Raw genomic sequence first — 25,234 nt, 5'->3', positions numbered from 1 at the left:
ACGTGCCAGGCACTGTTCTAATGTGTGGGATATGGCAAGTGGAAACAAAATATCCTTGTTCTCATAGGATGTTCTAGTCAGTGGGAAACAGATAAAAAATAATTCAAAATAAGTATATTAGAGGATGCTGAGTGATCTGATTTTTTTTAAAAATCACAGTGGGTGAGAGGAATAGAGAGGCATTCACAGGCTAGAAGATTGTGATTTTAAGTGAACAGGTCAGGGTAGACCTCAATATGAAGGTGCTATCTGAGGAAAGACTAGAAGGATGTGAGGGTGTAGGTTGTGGTAGGGCTGCAGACATGTGTTCTTCCACAGCTGGGAGCAGGCCCAGCATGTCTACACATGGAACAGCCAGGATGCCAGTGTAGGTAAATCTAAGAGAGGTGAGCAGGCCATGTGGGCCCTTCACAGACCTTTAGATGGACCCCATGGAAGGTGCAGGGCCAGAGTTCCAGTAACTCAGTAGATTTTATAGAAAGCTCTCCTTAGACTTAATTATCTGTGTCTGCTATCATTCAGAATAAGTGAAAAAGTTAAAATTCTCTAATTTAAATCTCCCCTTTGTGGGAGAAAAGACCTTATAAGAATTTATTGGAAATGATCAGAACCCCATGACATTTTGCTATGGAGAAGGTGGGAGATGGATTTTGCTCTACTTCTAGATGAAAGATAGGGTAGGAAGTCTCTGAAGAAGTAAGCTCTGGCATTTAGACTATTCAAACAGGGCCTTTGCTGTCTATGTTTAAACACATTATTTTCAAAGACATGTTCTGATTTGATTCTTATGTAGGTTGTACATTTCGGTTGAAACGCATTGATGGCGCTTTGAATGAGGGTTGCCTCTTTGACTTTTTACCTGAAAATGTTCTCCGTGCAATATGGCTGACTCTGCAATTATAAGTGCACAGGCCATGTGTTGGATTTGATGGCAATTCCATGTCAACAATATGGTAGCCAATCAGATAGAGCTCTGGATATTAAAAATCATGGCAGTAACAGATCTTGTGCCAACAAGAACCATGTCTATAGGGTACTGGTGATACCAGGTGTTCTCATTGCCAACTTCTAGCTCTTGATTTTGCCTGGAACACTTAATAAAAACCATCTACTCAGACTAAAACACACAAGTTTCTAAAGAATGAAAGCAGATGTAGTAGGCCAACACTCCAAAAACTCAAGAAATAAGAGGTAAGTGGTGAAAAAGAGAAAAACAAAATAACCCCAAGGCTTTGCTAACTTTCTCTTGCTAACCCTCCTTTCTCAAGTGCCATCCTTGACTCTGAACATTCAAGACTACTTTTTTAGCCAGTTCATCCAGATTCAACCTAAGGCCTGTCTTTTAATCAGGACTTCATAATTACAGTTATTTAATATGCCTTTCCTTTCACTGTAATCTTTGCATGGTATAGCTGCTGGGCCATCTAACGCTTGGCTTCTATGCATTTTTTTCCTGGCTCCTTCATTTCATTTGGGTCTCTGGGATAACGCAGAGGGGTCTACGATAACCATCATATCTAAAATTCCCAGCCCCCAAATCCCCACCTTTGATTTCTTTACGTGACTTCATTTCACTTTACATTACAAAGCAAATCTGTCACAGTCATGAAGAGACGATGGAAAATAAAAAGAAATCACTCCAGAAATTCCCTTATATTTTTATGAACTTATGATCTGTCTCCTATTCTAAAATTTAAGCTCCAGGAGGGCATTGAGTCTATCCTATTTCCCCACTGCTCCTCATTCCTTAGAACAGGACCCAGCACATAACAAACACTTGATAACTATTTATAGAACTAGTAAATAAATACATGACCTAGAGTCTTTCTTGGGAAATACTAGCTAGTCTTTGACAGAAAAATTCTTCTAGAAATAAAATTTCACTTCCTCATATAAAAGCCCTGAAATTATAGACCCTTGATCTAGATTCTAGAATATTTGATTCTTAGGGAATATTCAAAGTCAATGATGCAAATCAAACCTATCTAAAATGCTTAAAGTGTCTTTAATTTCAAGCCAAATGCAACTGATATGACACTTTTGTGTTACAATTTTAACTAAGACATGTGCTTTGTGTGGGATAACTGGAGTTTTCTGCTGTTAACAGTTACTTCTGGTACTTGGCTACAAAATTCCTACCCTGAGTTTCCTGATTCCCTCTGGTATGAAGTCTTAAGGAGACATGGGAATGCGGCAGAAAGACTCCGGCACTGACACTGTCTAAGCAGTCATTTAAATACATTTTCATAATCACGCTTCTGAAATCCAAAGCACTGCTTAAAACTTACATCTTGAGTCAAAGTTTCAAGAGATTTTCCCCTGCTGATCCTCTGGCTGTTTGATCCATGTCTTAGTGACCTAAAACAACCACAGTCACTGGTTAATACATTTCACGATCAAACCCTCCTTTCAAGCAGTGACCATGGTAAATTCAAAATAAAACACTTTTTCTGCTACAACACCACAAATGCCTATGATTTCTTTTCGTAGCAGAAGCTTATACTCTTTCCAAATGTCTTTGATCCCATCTAACAAAATTCAGAATTTTTCCTTCTGATCTTAAAAGTGAGAATTTGGCCATCTCCAAGGAAAAGGATTGTGAAGTAGAGATGTTTTTGAATCTTTGGATCTGAGTAGGTGTTTCATTGTTGTAACAAACAGCAAATAGAACTCAATTCCTCAGCCATGCCTGTCTGGCAGCCAGGGCTGACAGCGGTGGCTGTGTACAGCAACCATTTCCTGTAAAACCCCCTCTTTTTTACAGTCGCTGAAGCCCTGTCTTTCTGAGTATTTACCTGCGCTCTTGGCGGATGTGATGCTGCACGCTGAGGATTGACCTCTCCTTTGCCGGCTGCCCCTCGAATGATCCACTCAGCATGCGCTGTCGGGTGCAAGCTCTAGGAAAAAAAGAAGGAGCCCAAGATAAATGCATGGTTTGTACACTTGAGATGAATAATACATAAGTGCTCATTACTTTTATTATTTTAAAGGCAACACCAATGAAAACAAAGTACAGCAAATAACGTATAATTATAAAGGAAAATGAACTTTACGTTCTGTGTCAAGAACATTTACAAAGCAGAAGTACACGGCTATGAAGAACGGCTGGAAAATAAACAGAAAGCTCCCCTCTTGCCCCTCCTCCTTCTGCCTCCTCCCTCCTCTCCAAAAATAATGGTAGAGCTTCTATCAGGAGGCCATAAGAAGGAAGGCCAGCCTACCCACAGTGATAGGGTTTGGCTGTGTCCCCACCCAAATCTCATCTTGGATTCCCACGTATTGTGGGAGGGACCCGGTGGGAGGTAATGGAATCATGGTGGCAGCTCTTTCTTGTGCTAGTCTCGTGATTGTGAATTAGTCTCACCAGATCTGATGGTTTTAAAAGGGGGAGCTTCCCTGTACAAGCTCTCTTGTCTGTTACCATATGAGATGTGCCTTTCACCTTCTGCTATGATTGTGAGGCCTCTCCAGCAACATGGAACTGTAAGTTAATTCAGCCTCTTTCTTTCGTAAATTGTCCAGTCTCAGGTATGTCTTTATCAGCAGCATGAAAACAGACTCATACACACAGGCAATCATGATGTTGGTTTTGAATTTAAACAAGGTTTCTAATAAACCCCCTTTGGGAAGGATTTGTCCACTCAGGCTTCTGGAATGATGAAATATATGTTCCAAGGAGATTTTGCAGAACTTTAGGAAAACATAAAGTTTAGAAGCAAAAATGAGTCATAAAGAGCAGTAACTAAAGCTGGAATTATGCACAACGATGTAAACATACTTAACATGACTGAACTGTACACTTAGAAATGGTTTAGATGGCAAATGTTATGTGTTGTTTTTAAAATCACCGTTCTAAAAAGAAAGGCACACAGTTTTTGGAATCATTACCTACAGAAACCTCAGTCTGAAGCTTGCGGCTTACTGGTAACCAGTTACCACTTGTTTAAACCATGGAGACTTTTAAAAACATGTTCTCTTTGGACCATAACTGGACTTGTGTTAATTTCAGATTTGCTAATGAGTGAAGACAACTGGGTGGCCTAACACCTGTGGTGTGAACGATTGTGGTGAGAAAAAAAATTATTCTCCAGAAAATTTTCTCCAACTGGGAATGACAGGAATTCCCTTGAGATAGTTGGTAAGTGGCAAGAAAATAACACAAGGGATTAAAAGACTTGTGTGCCAGAAGTTACATTGCTGTGAACCAGTTGGGTGATCTTTGGGCCCAACTTCCTTAGTGGTAAAATGAAGAGAAAGGCTTGCTCTGAAAGACAGCTCACAGGTTGAAAATGCAATGATTTTATCATATGCAAATCTAATGATACTCTATTTGCTCAACACCTGAACACATAATTCTGTCATTTTTTACATATAATTTTCATATTTGTTTCTTAAGATGCATTTGTTGAATGGCTTTGAATAATATGATTACTGTCTGTCTCAGAGTTAAGATCTTTGAGAAAAGGATTTGTATGTGCTTAGCACACTTAAAATAGCAGTGCTTATGATACATGTATAATAGAAGCATTTTTAAGTACTTAAATATAACATGTATTACAGAAGAACTTATTATATAATAATACATCATATAAGAACTTATTATATAATAATACATTATATAAGAACTTATTAAATACGTCATATTTAAGTCCTTAAAAATGCTTTTAATGTGGATGAAGATAATTATGGTGAATATCTATGAAAAACCATACAAATTCACTGAATGTAAATGTATTCTTGGAAACAAACCCCAAATAATTATTATTTTTCATTTACAGCATGAAGCAACTTTTCTACAGATGCATAAATATGTCTAAAGAGAACATTCTGAAAAATCTCATTCCATTATACAAGGAGACCACTGGCCACACACAGGTTCCTGGTGGATGCAGGAAGGACAGCAGATGGAAGTTATAAACCTGAGACTGGATGGTAGATGCAGGAGCAAGGGAAGGGAATAGAAAGGAAGTTTTATAACCCTTTGGCCTGGAGCTGACCTGGACATTGAAACAGGTATAGAAAGATGCCCACGATAGGATGTTTCTGCATAATGAAACAGCCTTGTACTGCCTAAGCCATTGTCACTTTCCTTGGCCATGCAAGAAATTTTGCTATTTTGGAAAATTACAGTATTGCCAGAAAGCTACGAACTTCAGTTGGACACAATCAGACCTGCTAAGAGGTTACATGTACTCTAATCCAATGTGCCCAGGTTCATACAAAAGGATGGTAGAAGTTTGCTTTATTATTTTTAAAGGAAATACAATGTTACCATAGATAAGCATATACAGTAAGGCAAACCATGAAATACCAAATAGTGTTTTAACATGCACAATATAATGACAGACTGATACAAATGGGTTCTGAAAAGTAACATGAAATGAAAAATGAATATTTCACCTATGTGAAAGCACAAAAAAATGACTTGTTTTATACTCCATGTTCCTACAGTATGTTATTAACCAAGCTTGTTTAATGCTTATGGCATTTTGTTATCATTAGTTATTCCCCTTACTAGGCTGTGAGGTGATTAGGGACCACTTTATCACTCAGCCTCCCATTCCTAGGAAGTTCAGTTCCTGGCCCTCAGGCTGCCTGCTGAACAGAATGAGTAAGTGAAAAGGTGGGGAGGGGTGAGTAGGGAGAGTAGCATCAGGTGCATGGGGACTGTGTGACCCCATCCCTAACTTGCTAGTCTCTCACGGTTCAAAGAAGTCCACCCAGCAGTGCAGCTGCTGATGGAAAGTTCTGCCTTTTTCTGGAAGCCTAATGGAGAAGATGAGTTGAGAAAACATAAGCTTTAGAAGCACACACTTCTGACTTCAGCTTTTATAAGTTGTGGGACCTTAGACAGGTGATGTGCTTTCTCTGAGCCTCCATTTCTCATATGTAAAATGTAGAGAACAATAATGCCTTTCCTTCTGACTTCACAGGGAGTTGGAAGAAGTAAAGATGATTATGAATGTGATAGCACTTTGGAAGCATCAACACTTTCTTTGAATTTTAGTTGCTATTATTTCCTGTTGTATCTTGTCCTGTGTCATGGTGGATGTTATAACACTCTACATAGCACTGGGGACTGAGCAGCAAGTTTGGCAGAGGATAATAGCAGAAGCTAAGTCTTTTGTGTTCTGACTGATAGTGATGTCCATTGTGGACCCATGCCTCCACCCTCAGAAAAGATACTGCATTGTTATCCCAAACCGAATGTTCTCTGGAATGAACGTCCATAATGGTATTGTGGCAGGCAGGTTTCTAAGATTACCCTGATGACCTCTGGCTCCTGGGTTTCACGCCCTTGGGTACTTACTTCCCTCCCCTTGAATGTGCGTGGCACTTAGTGACTTCCTGTTAAGGAGCAGAAGAATGGGAGAGGTTGCAGAACACTATGACTTCTGTCTTCCTAGAGCTCTCTCTCTCTCTCTCTCTCTCTCTCTCTCTCTCTCTCTCTCATGCTGACTTGCTCTTGCCCTCTTGTTTGCTTGCCCTGGTGAAGCAAGCTGCATTTTGTGAGGTGCTCTGTGGAGAGTTCCCCTTGGGGAGGAATGAAACCAGCTGGAACTGAAGCCTTCACATCACAGCTCACAAGGAACTGAATCCACTAATAACCATGCGACTGAGTGGGGCTCTTCCCATTCAAGTCCAAATGCATGTAGCTTGGAGAGAGACATGACTAAGTGATGCCCAGATTCCTGACTAAAACTGTGAGATGAAAAACGTGTCATTTAAATCACTTCAGTTTTGGTGTAATTTGTCATGCAGCAATAGATCACGAATGCAGTTACCATCACTGCCTTAAAAAGACTAAGCCTAATGTGCAGTGTGGCTTACAAAGCCCTGTTTAGACTCCCTCTAACCTCCCTTTCTGGTCTCGTCTTTACCAGGAGGAACCTCATTCTCTCCATGCCATTTTCTTTGGTCTTTTATATTCGTCACATACGCCATGCTCCAAAGAGCTCCAAGAGAGCAGGCACTGTCTTTACAATTGTTCATGATTATTTCTCAGCTCTTATCCACAGTAGGTGCTCAATAAATATTTGTGGAATGAATGAACCTTGAAATTCTGTGAAGATCAAATATTTTCTTTTTTGATCACTCCATGCTTCTGAAGCATGAAAATCATCACGGACAAAACAGCATGTGTTTAAAATATACTTTTGAAAGGGGCAAGTTAAATAATCTTAATTTTATCTCAAGTTAGACTATGATGCCACTCAGGAATAATGGGCTGCATACCTACGCTAGAAGAGACAGTAGTGAAAAAAAAAAAGACATTGCACCTTACAACTGAAAAATGCATAAATCTTTCTCTACGTTGTATGTGAAAGCTATTACGGAAGCCTGAAAGCCAACGTGGAAGCAGAGCAGGCTGTAGCAGGTGAACTTATTTCTATTCCTTTAACTGGAGATCAGATCTGTTGCTGGGAACGTGGTCTCCAGATACCTCCTCTTATAGGAATTGAATACTTGCAAGCCGCACTAGTGAATAACTACAAAATTTGAGACTTCTAATATTTTATATAAGAAATGAGATGCATACATCTTTAAAGTTACCAAGTAATGGACCTACGCAGAAGGAGAAATACTCGAATATTCCATTTGGTTATATTTTGCCACTTTTCATTTTTCATTAGGGTTGAGATGCCTTTTGGTCTCACATAAGCACAAACGAGGTACGTTTTCAGGAAGAAAATGTTCATTTATTTGTCATCCAGAGTAAGAGCAAAGCTAATGGTGCTGGAAAAATACTGTGATCTTCAGGAACAGTCTCACTTTTCTTAGGGGAAAGACTGGGTAGTGTCAGGTATCAAGGTTCTTAACATCTTCCCTAGATCTCTTCATAATGGCAAGTACTAGAAGGCCACTTTTTAAGGAACTCCATCTAGTGGCTTAATATAAAATATTGGCCTGCCTCCTTGGCTTCTGCAACTGGGAGGCACAAGACTTCAAGTGTCTGGTGAAAAATAATGAAGTCTTTTGTCTTGTTTGAGTGAGGAAATTCTGCATTATGCAGGCATATGTAATCCCTTTATTCCTATTCCCTGGAGGAGAATTACAGTGAGGCATTTTCCTTTTCCCAGTTGGGGTTAATGTTATGCCCTCTCTACCTTTGAAAGTAAAACAAGATGAGGACCCCTGAGGATGATTCAAATGTGGGAATATTCTTCAGCAAACACACATTCCCAGTTGCAAAAATATTACCCCTGGTTTCTTGCCAAGCCTTTGAGAAAAAAAAATATGAAAGATTGATCCTTTTTTTTCCCCCTGCATTGCCTTTGTGCTGTGGAATTTCAATTGCTCCTTATATGACAGCCATATATATATAATCTTTTATGGAGGTTGGGGAAAGAGAATCATGTCTTGAAATTGTCTCTATTTTTCTTGACATTTCTCCATCTAAAATATTTTAAAATTGGCCCAAAGATTATGGTTATAAGAGAGATCTTTGGAGCTTTATTAGCCTTTAAACACCACTAGTTGTTTATAGACACAGTAGCAGGGGGTCCCCGGTTCGTTTCTTCTTTGTCTCCATGTCTTCTTTCTTAATGTCCCAGAACAAGGGTGTGGGAAAAGCCTATACATTCTGTAATGAAAGGGAGAGGCCTATGAGTCTTCGAATTACTTTCACTCATTATAGAAAAGTTAGATTACACAATGCCATCTGGTATTAAATGTAATTACCATCTGAAGGAACGGTAGTATAACTTTGCAGAGCATTCCATTTGAGGGATTTTGCTCAAATCTTGAACTCCACAAGTAATACATTTGAAAGTATTATCCGAGGTTGGTTAATGTAATGTAATCACATTAGCAGACAACAGGAAAATGGTCTTTCAGTGGTAATTATGTAAAACTATGACTGTATAACTAAGAGAATAGATAATGAGTATTTCCTGGAAATGGCTCTTACCTGACTCCACTAGAGTGACAATGTGATCTTCCCAAGTAGAGACAACAGCGGATGCTAATGGGTGAGCTCGTCGGTAATGGCCTCTTGCTGAGATGAGGAAAAAGCTGCATTTTTATCCTAGTGGATACCCCACTCCTTTGTAAGTCAGCCCTGTCCCGAGTAAGTGGATCTGGCTTTTTCATAGCAACCGCGGGTTAGTTCTTCCCAATCTTGTGTTATTCACAAAAATGTTTTCATAGAAAGGCATGTAAATACATGGGCGACCAGAACTTCATTGTAGGCAGAAAATAAAATAAACCTTGAATGTCTTTATCTTATGCACTTATACCCATACTATAAACAAAAAAGAAAAATTAACTCATGAGAAATCCATGCCTTTAGTGCATCTATTAAATTTCAGCATTAAAAATGTCTGCAACCCCGCATCATTCACTGGGATTCAAATTTAGTAACCCAACTACTGACTCAGAAATGTGCAGATTACAATGCAAAGGCTGAACTTTTTACTACAATAAAAGTGAGATTTTGTAAATGTTGCAGAAACTGCATTGGCCAATTTTCAGCAGATATGTATTCCATTTTTTCTTTACTACTTTACTCTCCAGTGATAAAATAACAAAAGAAAGACCTTGTTAAAATATCTTCCTGTCTCCATAGTTTTATCTTTCCCAGAATGCCATATAGCTGGAATCATATGGTATGTAGACTTTTCAGACTGACTTCTTTCACTCAGTAGCATGCATTGATGTTTACACGATGTCTTTTCATGATGATAACTCATTTCTTTTCCATGCTGAATAATTATTCCACTGTCTGGATGTACCATAGTTTGTTTATCCGTTCTCCTACTGAAGGATATCTTGGTTGCTTCCAAGTTTTGGCAATTATGAATAAAGCTGCCATAAACATCAATGCATGTCTATGGAGACACATATCTATGTATTTCTATGTTCATTTCTATGTCTGTGGAAACAGTAAAAAGATCATTGGTTGCCAGGGTTTGTGGGGAGGGAGGAATGAATAGGTGGAGCGCAGAGGATTTTTAGAGCACTGAAATTACTCTGTATGATATTATAATGGTAGATACACGTCATCACATATTTGTTCAAACCCATAGAATGTACTACTCTAGGAGTGAACCCTAGTGTAAACTACAGATATGGGGTGATAGTGAGGTGACAGTGTAGGTTCATCAACTGTAACAACTGTACCACTCTGATGGGGATGTTGATAGCTGGGGAGACTGCCTGTGTGGGGGCAGAAGGTACATGGGAAATCTCTGTACCTTTGCTGTATTTTGCTGCAAACCTAAAACTGTTCAAAAAATACTCTATTAAAAAAATCCTCCCACATCTGTTTGGTAAAACTCAATAGTAGCCCTTCTAATCCATAACACTATTATCATCACTTTTGGGTTTATCCAAAAACAATCTATAAATCATATGCTATCTCATAAAATATATTTTGATTACCACAAATCAGGTACTATCTAAAAATGTATTTATATTATTTTTGTTTTAGTTATATTTTGCCGCTTTTAAATATTTACTATTTTATGTTTTATGCAAAAACATATGCCTACACATCTTGTCTCCTTAGTTTATGGTTGTCTGAATACAGTTAATTTTCATCTATCTACTTAGTTTATTTCCAAATAGCCTTTCAACTAACCTACTAGAGTTTTTAAGTGTCAGGAAAACCTTAAGAAAAAGCCAACAATAAGCAGCCAGGCTTAATAGAATTACAAAGATAAATATTTATGACATTCATTCTCAATACTCTATTTTCTTAAAACTTGGGATTATTCATACCAAATGCTAATAAAAAAATCGCTGCTATCTCAGGGGTTGCCGCAAACCCTAGGCTGTAAGGGTCTCTGTCCTTTCTCTCATCTGTAGGGTCAGTCCAGCACCTTGCCTTTCCACTGAGGAGCCCAGCTCAAAGGTCTAGGGGACGCTGTAAGGCACTCGGGCCCTCCCAGTAGTGTAGAGGGTGTCTTGCTAGTTCTGCCCAGAATGCAGAGCTGCAGAGAAATAACACGACCTTATCCAAAGTTGCTGAATAGCTGGCTAACCTATGGAACAATAATTATGAAAGGAGAACTTTCCAAATGGGAAAAAGCAAATGGTGTGAAATGCCTGGCATGTGAAAGACACTACAGAGATATTTCTTGAATGAATGCGTGAATTCTTAGGGGCACTTTCTTTCAGGAAAGAAATCCAGCTAATGTCATTTACATAACTGCAGATTAGTAAATACATAGTGATTTTATATATATGTAAGTAGTATATTGTATTTATAGTCATTAAATGATTCTTTTAAAATGATGAATAAGAGAAATACTAACTCTATGTCTTTTATTAAATCCATTTAATTTCTGTATTAAGTAGCATTAAAGACTATTCCTTAAGACTTAAACAATTATTAATATAAGTGCATAGTAAAGAAAGTTACGTTATAAAACCAAACGTCAGAATGCAAACATCATGTGAGACTGAGCATTCGAAAGGTTATAAAGATACTGTCCTCGCTAAGGAGGTACTCATGGCCAACCACGAAAGGATGGAACTTTCTAAAATAATGTAAAATGTTTAATTGTTTTATTTTGACATTTCTCTATTCATTCAGCCTTGCAGGAATGATAATGCATTTTTGCTCAATTTCAGGGCTTTGAATAGAGGAAATCTCAACAAAGGTAGTGACGCTTTTGAAAGCACATTGCTATTTGTTTTTGATTTCGCCTGATGCAGAGAAAAGGTCACTGCCTTTTGAAAAGAAGCTTTCCTTAGTGGAGCTGAATGATATAGTCTAAGTCAGAACAACAACAAATTTAATAGCAATCTTGGATTTTATAATTCAGGTAGTGGAACATCCTCTCTCTCACAGTCCTCTTCAGATAAGTCTTATAAAACAATGACACAGATGCCTGTTTGTGCCAAGTGAATCATCTGCATTTTAGCATGGGCCGGTAGCCTCAAGTTCTGTATAAATGGCCCACTTTTTTTTTTCTCATCAAAGAGCTCTAAAATATATTAAAAATTCATTTCTATTTCTCAAAACATCAATTAATTTTAAAAAGTACAACAACATGAATTAAAGATGATTATACATAGAAATGGGTGATTCTACCCGTGAATCACATACCTCAGGCTCTAGGGCCCTTCCTCTCTGAAAGACTTCTTCCTCTGTGGGCTGGAATTTCCTGTTCATAGTAATGTATATAACATACTTTCTGCCAGAATAATGTGGATCCTGTTTCAAATGGAAGATGGATATTTGGAAATGTGGGTCCCCCCTGAGAACTAAGACCCCTGGCAGCTCTCCAGCTTAATTTCCAGGGCTGAGAGCTGAGGGCTTTGCATCAATATGACTTGACTTGTCCAGGAAGGTAAAGCTGTTAACCAGTCAGCAACTTCATTGTTGATTTCAGGCACTTCCTCCAAATTCATTTATCTGAACTATAGACTGCTGGGCCAACCAACCCGTTTCTCCAGACAATAGGTCACTCAACTGGTCAAGCTAGTCACATACAAATAATTGGTATTCATTAGGATGTTTTGTCAAGACTCTACCCAATGGGGATCAATCCAAAACTTAAAAAAAAAACACTATAAAAATCAGTTGTATTTGTTTGTTACAGTTGTGTCTGGTTAAAAATCTAAAAGGCACACACAAAAAATAAATTTCATATGTGAAGAGGACATCATAAGGTCACCATTTGCTTTTCTTCTCTTAGATCACCCAAGTCAAGAAGGAGAATGAAAACAGAAGGGCAAACTCCCTGTAAAGAATGGATTACTCAGATGTTGAACCAAAGCCGAGGGAAAGAACACGGAAAGCAGTGGAGAGGCACCAGGCAAGTCACTTTCCCTTCCTGGTCCTCAACCACAGCACTGCCATCTTCAGAACAGTAACTATTACTTGTCCACACCAGGCATCTTCAATACTCCTCAACTCATACCAAGAATTCTGCCCAATCTCAAATAGACCTCCATCCTCCAAACACTGAAACCCAAACCCAAAACCTTACATATATCCACCTCTGACCTACCCCTTCTGAGACATTATGAAAACAAAGTGGCAGTTTCCCTTACTGGAATAAGTATTAAATTTCACTTTGCTTGGTCAATAGATTATTCAGACAACCTTTTTAAGGTAGATCAGAAAACTGAGGGTCAGGTTAGTGAGTTGTTCAATGTTACAGAGAAACTTGATGCCAGTCAAGGGGGATTTAACACCAAGTCCAGTATCCTACAGTAGAACTGGAAGGGCCCTGAAGATCGCCTCCTCCTAGCTCCCATGGAATGGACAAGAGGGTTGAGAATTGAAATTAATTGCCTGTTTACACAGCCAGGCCTCCAGAAACCTTAAGTCAAGGAGTTGCTTTATTTTTTCCCAAATATTTGTTATTTTTTGGAAAGTTATCTCCATACGCTAATACTTCATAAAAGCTTACACTTCTTATATCACTCTGGATTTAAGGTTTTTGTGATTTATCTCTATCTGCACACAAATTAGGACGAATGTCAACCTGTGATGTTTGCCACAATGATCTAGCTCAGGTCTCTTTTTCAAGCCTCCCTATACTGCTGTTACTTACCTCCCTGGCGATGAACCTTTTGGATAAGACTAAAGACAATAATTCTATGAAAATAAAAACACCTAGAAAGTTAAGAGGGATAGAACACTAAAACAGCAGTCTCTGCCAGACTTCTTTTATTTATATCTAGGTAGACCCATCTATTCAAAGATGGAATCTGCATCCTCTTTGTCTTAAAAGCCCTTTCATTTTTTAAAAGCCTTCTTTCAAAATGCAAATGGTCCTGGGAGACCCCACTGCTAAGTTATCCAGGAACCCTGGCAGAGTTTAATGGACAGCAAGGTTGGAGCCTAGGAGAGAGGAGTCTCTAGAGGCAGTAAAAAGACACTGATAAAGTGGTGGAGAGCTTTTTCTCCTCCCCAGTTTTGTGGAAGGTTATTCAAAGCAATTGTCCTGAGGTTACTGCAAATATTTTCCTTTTTTTGTAAAAAAAATTCTTTTTCCCCCTTTTCTTTTTCCTTTTAGCTGTTATTGTTCCTTGAAAAACAGTATAAAACGATACAAACACTCACTGACATGGACCCAATCTATTCTTGACTTTTTAACTGATGGATCACATTATAATGAAGGTATGTTATCATTGCCATTACTATTACTACAATTAGTGGTGAAAAGATAAGTATTCCTAAAATATCAGTTTGAGTTTTTGCACTTGCCCTTAATTCATGCAGAAACTAGTGTAGAAGCAATGAAGAAACCATTCGCACAGAACAAAAAGCAAAATGGCTTTCCAAAATCAAATTGGCATTTTAAAAAATTCTAAGGTCTTTTGTTTTTTCAAATTATGGCTTTTTATTTCCTGAGTTTCACAAGGTGATATAGCTCAGGTAGTTGTAGGGCACTGCCTCTCATTTTGTAGTATGCTGGGCTGTAGTAAAGTATTATTGGCTGTTGAGTATCCCCTAAACTACACTATTGTTGAGCAAGTTAGAGGGGTCTATATTTCCTGATAGTCTTAAAAATATGGCTCATAGGCCGGGCGTGGTGGCTCACACCTATAATCCCAGCACTTTGGGAGGCCGAGGCAGGTGGACCATGAGGTTAGGAGATCGAGACCATGGTGAAACCCTGTCTCTACTTAAAAAACACAAAAAATTAGCCAGGCGTGGTGGCAGGCGCCAGCTACTCGGGAGGCTGAGGCAGGAGAATGGCGTGAACCTGGGAGGCGGAGTTTGCAGTGAGCCGAGATTGCGCCACTGCACTCCAGCCTGGGTGACAGAGCAAGACTCTGTCTCAAAAAAAAAAAAAAAAAAAAAAATATTGCTCATGTGCATTATATAATTGAAAAAACAAAAACACTTCTGTATATTTAAAAATCAGCAACTATATTCCTCTTGTACCATGTTAAATAGAAGAATGTAATTTCTAGCAATTCTAGTAATTATTGTGTTTGTGCTTGAAAATAATTTTGAGAATAAATTGGAGACTCTTAGCCATCCAATCTATTCAATTCATTGGGCGCTTATTAAATCAGTTTTCACTGTTGAACCAATCAGCTGAATCTGTCAGAAAAAGTCTGGCTTTATTTTTCAATTCAAACAACATGTAACCACACGCCCTTGTGACAATCACATTGTTTCTAAGGCCTAACTCTAAGGTAGATAGCTTTGGGAAGGAAGTTATCCATAAAATTGTTACCTGGATAAATAATAAGGCATGGCCCCATGGGACCCTCTTTTTGGAGAAAGCCAGGTGGGAATGGTCTTTTTGCTTGGCAATCCAGAGGATTTTTACATCCCAGATTAATACACACCATAGTTTCTGGATGAGTGAGAGTTTCACCTTTCTTTTGTAAACTGAGAGAGGGGTAAATAAGGACAGGAGGGTGAAAAAGGTAAAGTGACAGATCAGTTTTAAGAAAGAGTTCCTAGGGAGATGAGGTCTGGAAATAGCTTCCTTGCAAGTATCTGTTTCTGCATCTGCCTCAGAAAGTCTCTGGGAACTCGTTGACACAGAAGGCCCATTTACACTGCAAGGCAGTGGCTCTGGAAACATGAGTAACGTCCCTGTAGTTCCTGACTTGGCAGGCAGATTCTCAATGCAGACTAAGAATTATGATGTCCTTGTAGGTAGTTTCTGCTTGAGGGTGAATTTCTCTTTTTAGTGAGTGGATCAGCATTGCTGTAGAACCCTACCCATGAACTTGTCTGGTGTACATGTAGCTGGAATCATGATCCTGATGTAACATGTGTGGTTCAAGGCCAGCCTCACTGCATAATGTGATAGTAATACCAGGATGGAGTTACCAGCCAGTCAGGAGCAAGCCTAAGTTGGGAGGCAGGTTGTCTATTTCGATGAGACCTTGTCTGTTTATCTCATCACATTTTGTGGTGATAATACACAAGCCCTAGAAATACTTATTTTCATCTTATAACAGCTACTCCAACACAAACTTAACTCTATGCATGAATGCCAGCCAATATAGAGAGAAACACTGTCTTGATTAGTTAGGAATTTTATTTGCACACAAATTTTAGGTAGTATTATAAAGTTAGAATAGTTTTAAAGATCATATATACTAAGCTTTATTTCCTCACACAGTCTTCCAAGTTATAGTAACATGCATCTGGAGAGAAAGCTTTAATGTCTATACCTAGTAATGAAGCTAGTAAAGGGGAGCTAGAACTCCTTACCACTCACCACAGGTTTGCAAGGGACTTCCTGGCATGAATCTGTCCACTCGCCTTGTGAGCGATCCTACCTCCAGCTCCCAATCTTGAGTTGTGTCATTTACATATGTCTATGTAATATATGTACCAAAACATGATATTCCAAATGCTTATGTGTTTTTATACTCATCATGCTACTCTATAACATATAGTCTTATAAAATACTCAAGCAGGTTGCTTAATTTTCTCATTGATACTTCATTTCAGGGTATCTTCTAGAAAGTAGCATGAAAAGTATATGTTTTCATAGGCATTCTAAGATGGGTATACTTTTTATTCTTTCCAGATTTTTAATAGATGTGTTCTTAATAGTGTAATGAACTATAATGAAAGCGTTTGCTCTTTCACCATTTATCCTTCAGATTGTGATTTCTCCTTTACATATCACAAAAGATATAAAACTGTTAAAAATAACAGTAAGTTATTTTCACCTTTTGGCCAATGTTTATACTTACAATTTATGTTTAAATACTTGAAAGGCCTACTGAGCTAATAAAATATATATAGTTTTAGAAATGACATTAATAATGTCTTTTATATTATTTATAAATATATAGATACTCAAATCTACTTTCTGGCAGAAAGTATATGCTGAGGCCCAGAACATTAATTCATTTTTCAAAAAGCTGTTTTTTGTTTAATATAATCCCACTTGTGTTTAAACATGTGTCAACATTAATTGGTGTTACCTTAAGATTTTAGTGACTGCGGTCTCCTTTTCTAGAAGGTTCCTTGCCCTGATGCTGAAAACAGACTTGCGAAGCTGAAAATGATAAAAGTATGACTTTAGTTATGGAATGTTAAGAAATAATATACTGTCAAATCATTCAATAGATGACATTGTTAAAACATGAAACATGAATATCTTTCGCTAAAACATCATCATACGACTGACGATTCTATTTTTACTTTTATTTGGGTAGTACCATGAACAAACTTGTGGGGCGCCACGTCCCAGCCACGGGTGGTGCATTGGCTGTGCCTTACTCTGATAATAAACTTTTCAGTTTCCAAAGACTTTAATATTGACCCTCATACTGGACTCCTTATTTGTCTTTGATTAGTGCATTGTTCTCTAATCCACATTATGTCTGCTGCAGGTTCTTGGCCTGGAACCTAACACTAATCTGAACAATGAGTTTAGGAGTTGCTTTGCTCGCAGGCATGGGGAATGAACCAAACGGGCATTCAAGTTTGCCTGCTAGTTGGCGATGATAAAATCACTCCAGAGAAGAGAACTAAGGAGAAAACCATTCTGGATGCTGACTATAAATTCAAAAATATACTCCCCAAGCTCAGTTCTGCGTGGCTTACTAGTTGCAGATGTTAGATTGGTGGAAGGCGTACAAGGAGTTAAAGCAGGCAGAAGAAGGGCAAAGAGAAAACAGGGACATGGGCCATTATGTTCTCATAATAATACATAATAAATAGATTTACAATAATAAATAACTAGAACAAATAATAAACAACTGGAAAGTGTAACTCCAGTAGTCAGACTGAAGATAGTAATTGAAACTTGTTCATTTTGATCAATAGATTAATAGATTAGATTTACTGAGTACTTAGCATGGTATTAGTGACCATAGGAGATTTAGGGTAAGTAGAATGTGGAGTTCTTGGTTTCTAGTAGGGAATAGCCTAGATAGGAAGACAAGAGTAGGACACATGAGATCATCACTGACAAGTACAGTGCAGTAGATGGCACAGCGCTAGATGATACGTAGAGGAGAAAAAACGAGATGAGAGGGGCTGGAGCTCTTTGAGGTGGAACAGCAAGTCTGGACTAGTCGGCAAAGGCTTCACTGAAAAAGTGGAGGTTATACTGGGCCTTGAAGGAAGGCTAAGGGTCCTAGAGGCAAAGGCAGCGCTGGGTGAAGGACTGAAGTGGACATGTGTGCACAGGGCAAGTTAATTTGGTGCAAACTACCTGTATAAGTGCTATGCTAGCCAGATCTTGAAACCAGGCAAGAAGCCCTCCAGGGCATCCTGTGTTTCAAAGTTGAGTGGGGAAAGAAAACCCTCGGAAGACAGAAAACTCTGTACTCAGTAAAAATAGGCCACCCAGTTAGTTTCTTTTCAACAAGGGTTAGGTATGTGGAGGTACAAACTCACAGCACCCCATTCTACAAACAAAGCTGTGAACAAATGCTATAATGTCAGCCAATGTGTTCATAAAGCCATAGTGGAGAAGAACCAGAGTAACAAACAGGTCTTTTTAGTCACAAATGATAACCTGGATAACATCAAAACTAGTAATCCACTTTTCATATTTTACAGCAAATAAGTAATAAAGATCAGCTTCACTGAACATACTGGCAATTTCCCCCTCATGAGGAAAGTTGGTGCATTCATTTTCCTGTTCAAAAATGAAAAAACTGAATTGGCTTCATGATTCACTAGAATTCTTAGGAGAAAAATTAATGTGTGGACAAGGAGACAAGAGTGGATACCATCCATTTGGAAATTTCATTTTCTTGGTAGCACATATATGCTATTTCCAATGATGAATCATGAAACTTCCCTACTTCTCCTCTCCTGAAAGAGTTGACTTTTGGCATAATTTTTTTTTTTTTTTTTTTTAAGATAGTCTTGCTCTGTCATCCAGGCTGGAGTGCAGTGGCGCAATCTCGGCTCTCTGCAACCTCTGCCTCCCAGGTTCAAGCGATTCTCCTGCCTCAGCCACCCGAGTAGCTGGGATTACAGGTGCCCACCACCAGGCCTAGCTGATTTTTGTATTTTTAGTAGAGATGGGGTTTCACCATATTGGCCAAGCTGGTCTTGAACTCCTGACCTTGTGATCCACCCACCTCAGCCTCCCCAAGTGCTGAGATTACATGCGTGAGCCACGGTGCCTGGCCAAGAGTTGACTTTTGGCATGGATTTAACCTCTCTGAGTTGAAAGCTCAGCTCCTAAGGAAAGCTGCTTGGAGCTGCTTTTGGAAATGGAAGACTCAGTTGGTGGCCCCATCATCATGGTGCATCTGCTCTTTAGACACCTAAGAACACACATAGTCCTGAGGGAGACCCAGGCACAGAGGCCCTGTGACAGTGAGTTTTAAGAGAGGCCTCCAGATCCCACAACTCTTATTTCGTCTTGAAAGGACAAAGACATGTGTTAGTTGTTTTTCCCTCAGTGGAAGATGAGGGTCTGAAACCAGTCACTTATCTACTGCCCCTGCAATTTCATGTTGGGAAAAACCTTTGGGATAATACCTGGTACACTATTGCCTAAATGATTTCTGCCCTGAACAAGATTGCTAAAAGGCTACTAAATGGCCTTTGTCCTGAACTTGATCTAAGACAAAATACAGTATTAATCCACACAAGGGAGTACTTGAGAACTATTTTTATAACTAAAGCCAGAGGTACCAGGAGAATAAATATTGTAATAGAGAAACATCAGATTTAGCTTTGGGATGTTCCTTTTGTTTTGTTTTGTTCTGTTTTTTGAGACAGAGTCTCACTCTGTTGCCCAGGTTGGAGGGCAGTGGCGTGATCCCTGCCCACTGCAACCTCCACCCCCTGGGTTCAAGCAATACTCATGGCCTCAGCCTCCCCATTAGCTGGGATTACAGGCATGCACTACCACACTGGCTAATTTTTTGTGTTTTTAGCAGAGACGAGGTTTCACCATGTTGGCCAGGCTGGCCTCGAACTCCTGACCTCAAGTGATCCACGGACCTCGGCCTCCCAAAGTGCTGGGATTATAGGTGTGAGCCCTTGCACCCGGCCTTTGGGATGTTCTTAAAAGAAGGAAAGGACTCACACACACACATATATATGTCTTCTTTCATCTATTTATACATATATATATATTTGATATTATATTTGATGTCCTAGATATGTATTTAGATGGTTACATACTTTGTTTTTTTCTACTAAATAAAGAAGGCCTATAGTGATTATCTAGTTATTCCCTTCTTATTTTCTTACTTCTATAGTAAAGCTTTGCACATTTTTTTGGCAAAGGGCGTTCTTAGACTGTGCTAGTCGCAAAAACTCAGAGCTACACTGCTCTGCAGTGCCCTCTTCTGGCTCTAAAAGCTATTGACAATCACCTGAAATAATTAGCAAAACAAAGAATACGGAGATCCATTTCATGATAAGTGATTTCAGATCTGAAATTGTAAATTACAGCTATGAAAGGAGTCAGTAATTGCTCATTCTGGATCTAAACATATCAGAGATGTGGGAATACAAAGGAAGGAGATGAATGATGTAATTACAACGAGTTTACTTTGAAAAAAGTCAAAGATTCATTGAAAAAGATTTTCTTTGGTTTTGTTTGTAAACTGAAAACATCCAACTGCTTCAGATAACAATTATTTGACAGGATTAATAACTCAAAACAAGTAAATTAAATTTAAATTATCAACAATATAGAGATATTTTTAAAATCTTGAACTTCTAAGGTAAAACACGTTTCCAGAATTATATACTTTAACACATAATTCAAAACTTCAACTCAATTTCCATAGAGTTATTTGTGATTGAATAATTTGGACCTGAAAGACATTCCAATGTATGAATCTTGCTGATTTTTTGGCAATGTCTTCTAATTAATGTACATGTTACTCTTTTTTCCCCTTAAAACAGAGAAACCTGGGCCATTCGACCTGTAGTTTTTGAGAGTCTGGATTTTTTTTTTTTTTTTGACAGAGTCTCACTCTGTCACCCAGGCTGGAGTGCATACAGTGGCATTATCATGACTCACTGCAGTCTTGACCTCCTGGGCTCAAGCGATCCTCCCGTCCCAGCCTTCTGAGTAGCTGAGTAGCCACCACATACAGCTAAGTAATATTTTTAAAAAAGAGATGGAGTTTCTTCATGTTGCACAGGCTGGTCTTAAAATGCCTGGACTCAAGCAATCCTCCTGCCGTGGCCTCCCAATATGCTGGGATTGTAGGAGTAAACCACCACACCCAGCCAAGAGAGTCTGGATTTTGCCAAAAGTACACTCTTGGTACAGTTCAACACGTTCTTCTATTTCCTGAAAATTGGCAGCTGGTTCCAGAGGTTTCATCAGACAGACTCTGGTTTCATCCCTTTGGCAAGGCCATAGGTGGCATCAGATTCTTCCATCGAAAGGAACAGAGCGTGTGTGTTTCTTTTTGTGATGCTACGGGTCTTGATGTTCATTTCTTAGATCCGTTGACTTCATTCAGTTTGCAAAATTGTCATTTATTTTTCATTTATTAGTTGGGATAGTTTTATAATGAGGTGCTTTCCCTCCTTTATTATTTGGTTACCAGTAGCAAAATTGGTATGGAAAAGCCAAGATAAATGCTTGATTATCGACTTTTACTTATTAATTTTATATGGTTAATTGATTTTCTATCATCCTCTCAAGGTAACCAATTACTGTTTTTAAAATGTCATGATGAACTCAAGATTTAAACATATTTGATGTTTAATGGATTTCAGTCCATGTTAATTACCAATCTTACTCTAAGTCACATTATCTCTACTGTGCTCATTGGGAGTTTTTCAAGTTGGTCAGTCCATAGATTCTTTTTATATGGCCCTCGTTGTCTTTGACAAAGCTTCCTTGTTCCTAGTACAAGATGCTCCAAAGTCATCTTGTACACTTCCTATTCAAAATCAATCATTTTCTTCAAGAAGCCCTGGTTTATTTATTGGAAAATTGGAAAACGGTGTTTCAAGAACATATCTAGATGAGTCCACAGACGCTCACTGCTATGGAGTTGGTCACTGTTTCAAAGATTTTGCCTGGGTTTATTCTGATGTTTTCAATTTAAATTCAGGACCCAGGTTTTTTTTTTTTTTTTTAATTATACTTTAAGTTCTGGGTTACATGTGCAGAACGTGCAGGTTTGTTACATAGCTATACAAGTCCCACAGTGGTTTGCTGCACCCATCAACCCGTCATCTATATTAGGTATTTCTCCTAATGCTATCCCTCCCCTTGCCACCCTGTCCCCTGACAGGCCCCCGGTGTGTGATGTTCCCCTCCCTGTGCCCATATGTTCTCGTTGTTCACCTCCTACTTATGACTGAGAACATGCGGTATTTGGTTTTCTGTTCTTGTGTTAGTTTGCCGAGAATGATGGTTTCTAGCTTCATCCATGTTCCTGCAAAGGACATGAGCTCATTCGTTTTTATGGCTGTGTAGCATTCCATGGTATATACGTGCCACCTTTTCCTTAGGATTTTTATTTTTACCTAAGCTTTTCTATATGATATCTATGTCTCCTTTTTTCTCCACAAAGAGCACTCTTGATTATCAAGAGCACAAGGGATGCCAGAATTAGATTGCCTCACAGTGACTCAGTTTTATTTTACATTTCATAAACAATAGTCTCAATAAAAATACACAACCAAGAAAACTTCTGACTATCTTAAGGGTTTGTATATCTTCTTCCCATTCACCTCCTCATTTGTGTATCTGTACTCTATCCATACTAGAACAAATAATTGTTACATATTTTACTCTTCCTGTTATCTTTATGTAGTCTTAGTCCTTACATATGAATGTGAATTTTTATGCCAAATGATTTAAGAGTCCTTTTTGGAGTTCATTTAGGTTGTTTGAGGCATGATTTTTAGTAGATTAAAGGCTCATTGAAACAAGATTACTTGTATCTTACATTACTCATATTCTTAGATCTGAAAGCAGTTTCTCTGACCTTGAAAGTTGAAAGTCAGTTTTCAAGATGGAAAAAATCTGGCTCAGATATTCTTTCCCTGGGCATCCTATATATGTTACTCTACTTTCTTCTGACATAAAGCATTGCTGCTGAAAAATCTAGTGATAATCTAATGTTCTTTCCTTTATAAATCACTTGTTCTTATTTGGGCTAGATACCATTTTTTATTTTTTTAATTTAAAGACCTGTCATTTGTCTGGTGTATGTATTGCTTTTAATCATTTACTCCAGTATTTTTAGGTGTGTGCTGTCAATATATAGTTTCAAATCTTTTTATGTTTCGGGGAAGTTTAGTACATGTTTTATGCTCTTGCTGTGGTTTTTCTTCCTTAGGGACACCTATAATGCAGATGTTGGACTTTTGACTTTCTTCTATTTGTCATTTTTCTTGCAAATCCATTTTCATCTTTTTTTCCATTTCTCTTTGATTTTAAAAAAAAATTCCTCTTCTTCATTTTCTATTTCTCACTTTTGAATCATCTGAGGTCTCTTTATGTTCCTTCTAGTTTAGTCTTCATTGCTTTAATTTATAACTTTTCTGAGTTCTGGCACCTCATTTCTGAGTTTTTCCAACTTTTACTTTTGAGCTATTTCATCCTGATGTAATTTTTAATGTCCTTTAACTAATTTTTCAATAGTACACTACAGTTTGAGCTGGTTAGAGCACGTTTTTATGGGCTGCTTTCCTTGTCTACGGGGACAGTATTCTGCTCATTGTTTTTTTCTTATAATAACCCTTGCAAGGAATTTGGCTTTGATAATTTTCTCTTACTCGTTTTTATACAAAATTAGCTTTCCCAAACAGTTTAGTATTTCTCTTCTAACTTCAGAGTTTCCTCTTCTGTTGTTTTAATATAGTGATCAAATATGGTAGCTTTCTTTCTGGAATTTCAAAGCTCTGTTTCCCAATCCTCCTCCCCCTGCAAATTTTGTCTGGCTCTGCTTTTATCCTGATCACTCTTGTCCCTGGCTTGTTCAATTTTGATTGCGCTCCTGGATTTTTAATTTCAGAATGGAGCTAAGAAGATGTTCTACTGTTCCATGAACACTGGATGCTCTGTAACTAAGCTTGGTTTCCTCCCACAGACACTAATAGCATGCAAATCATGCGGCTATTTGTTTGTCTACACTTGTTTTTATTTAGGGTTTGTGGATTACCGAGTTTTATGGTAAATATTAACTATAGAATTGGGGTTTTGATATATCGGTATTCTTTTTGTTTTCATGTGGGAATTCAAGATTAAAAAACAATGCCAATGCCTCTGTCAACTTTATAGAAGAAGGCTCCTTAATTTTTTTCTTGAATTTTGAAGTAGATTTATCAATTTTATGACTGTTTCCAAAGAACAAAATTTCAATTTTGTTGATATTATTTATCACTTCTTTTCCTTCCATTTGATTAATATCTGCTTTTCTCTTTATCATTTCTTTCTTTCTGCTCTCTTACTGTTTTCTTGGTTAACTTTTCTAAATTCTTGAAATGAATGCTTGGAAGATTAAGTTAAGCCTTTCTTTACTAGATAGTCATTCAGGGCTGTATTTTTTCTGCTAAAAATGCCATTAACTACTTCCCACAAGTTTGGTGCAAGTTTGATGTATCTTTTGTTCATTATTTTTTAGTTGTAGATTTTTCTTATTTTCATTGGTGTTTCTTCTTTGCTTATTTGAAAGTAGTTTTAAATTTCTGAATGTGTAGGGTTTTTTTGTGGTTGTTATTTTCTTATTGTTAGGTTTCGGATTTTATTACATTTTGGTCAAATATTATCTTTTCTAGGACATTGATGTGTATATGTTTAGATGTCCTTGTGGTATAGTAAATGGTTACATTTAAAACTCATTCATGTGTTCTTGAATTAGAATGTTATTCTCTAGTCATTGAATGAAGAATTTTATAGATGCCCATTGTGCACTTAAAAATGTACATTTTAAAGCTTCTACATCTGTATTTCTTGGCTCCTTGATCTGTGCTGAGGGGATATACACATATTTTAAACTTAATCTTCAAACTAATCCTCATAGGCAGGTAAGGTATTATTATCTCTTTTTTTCCAGATTAAAGATCTAAGACTCATAAAAATTAAGTTGTCTAAGTTCACTCAGATAATAAATTGCAAAATTATTACTAGAACTCTGGATCCTGCAGCTTCAGTGTTAAAATCTTTTCACTGCATTATGATGTCTATCTAAAATGTCACTAGGCTTAGTATAAAAAAGCATTTTCTAAACTATATTGTAACAAAATATTACCTGCTTGACTTGAAATATTTGGTTTACACATATCATAAACTTTTGCTATTCTCACATCCTAATGCAAAATCGAAACTAACCAACTTTTTGTTTGTTCTACATATGTATAATTCATTTTCAGTATAATGACCCTGAAGCA

The 25,234-nt window shown here is 37.9% G+C and overlaps 1 protein-coding gene across 5 annotated transcripts in view; it reads right to left on the bottom strand.

Annotated features, from left to right (window-relative positions):
- The window catches only part of LOC105478008 (sodium leak channel, non-selective), a 369,785-nt gene that overhangs the window by 59,908 nt on the left and 284,643 nt on the right, over positions 1-25,234 (bottom strand). For 3 of the 5 annotated variants that reach the window (XM_071081072.1, XM_071081073.1, XM_011734988.3), the window contains 4 exons: positions 16,870-16,943; positions 8,912-8,998; positions 2,796-2,897; positions 2,289-2,358 (listed from right to left, as the gene is read on the bottom strand). In XM_071081072.1, coding sequence (XP_070937173.1) covers positions 2,289-2,358; positions 2,796-2,897; positions 8,912-8,998; positions 16,870-16,943 — 333 coding nt within the window. The remainder of the gene's footprint in view (positions 1-2,288; positions 2,359-2,795; positions 2,898-8,911; positions 8,999-16,869; positions 16,944-25,234) is intronic. The other 2 variants (XM_071081074.1, XM_071081075.1) reach the window with 1 other exon arrangement.

The sequence above is a fragment of the Macaca nemestrina genome, chromosome 16, assembly GCF_043159975.1.
Source record: "Macaca nemestrina isolate mMacNem1 chromosome 16, mMacNem.hap1, whole genome shotgun sequence".
In the NCBI taxonomy this organism is placed as follows: domain Eukaryota; kingdom Metazoa; phylum Chordata; class Mammalia; order Primates; family Cercopithecidae; genus Macaca; species Macaca nemestrina.
Note: the sequence above shows the minus strand (reverse complement) of the source record. Positions and strands in the feature narration are given on the sequence as shown.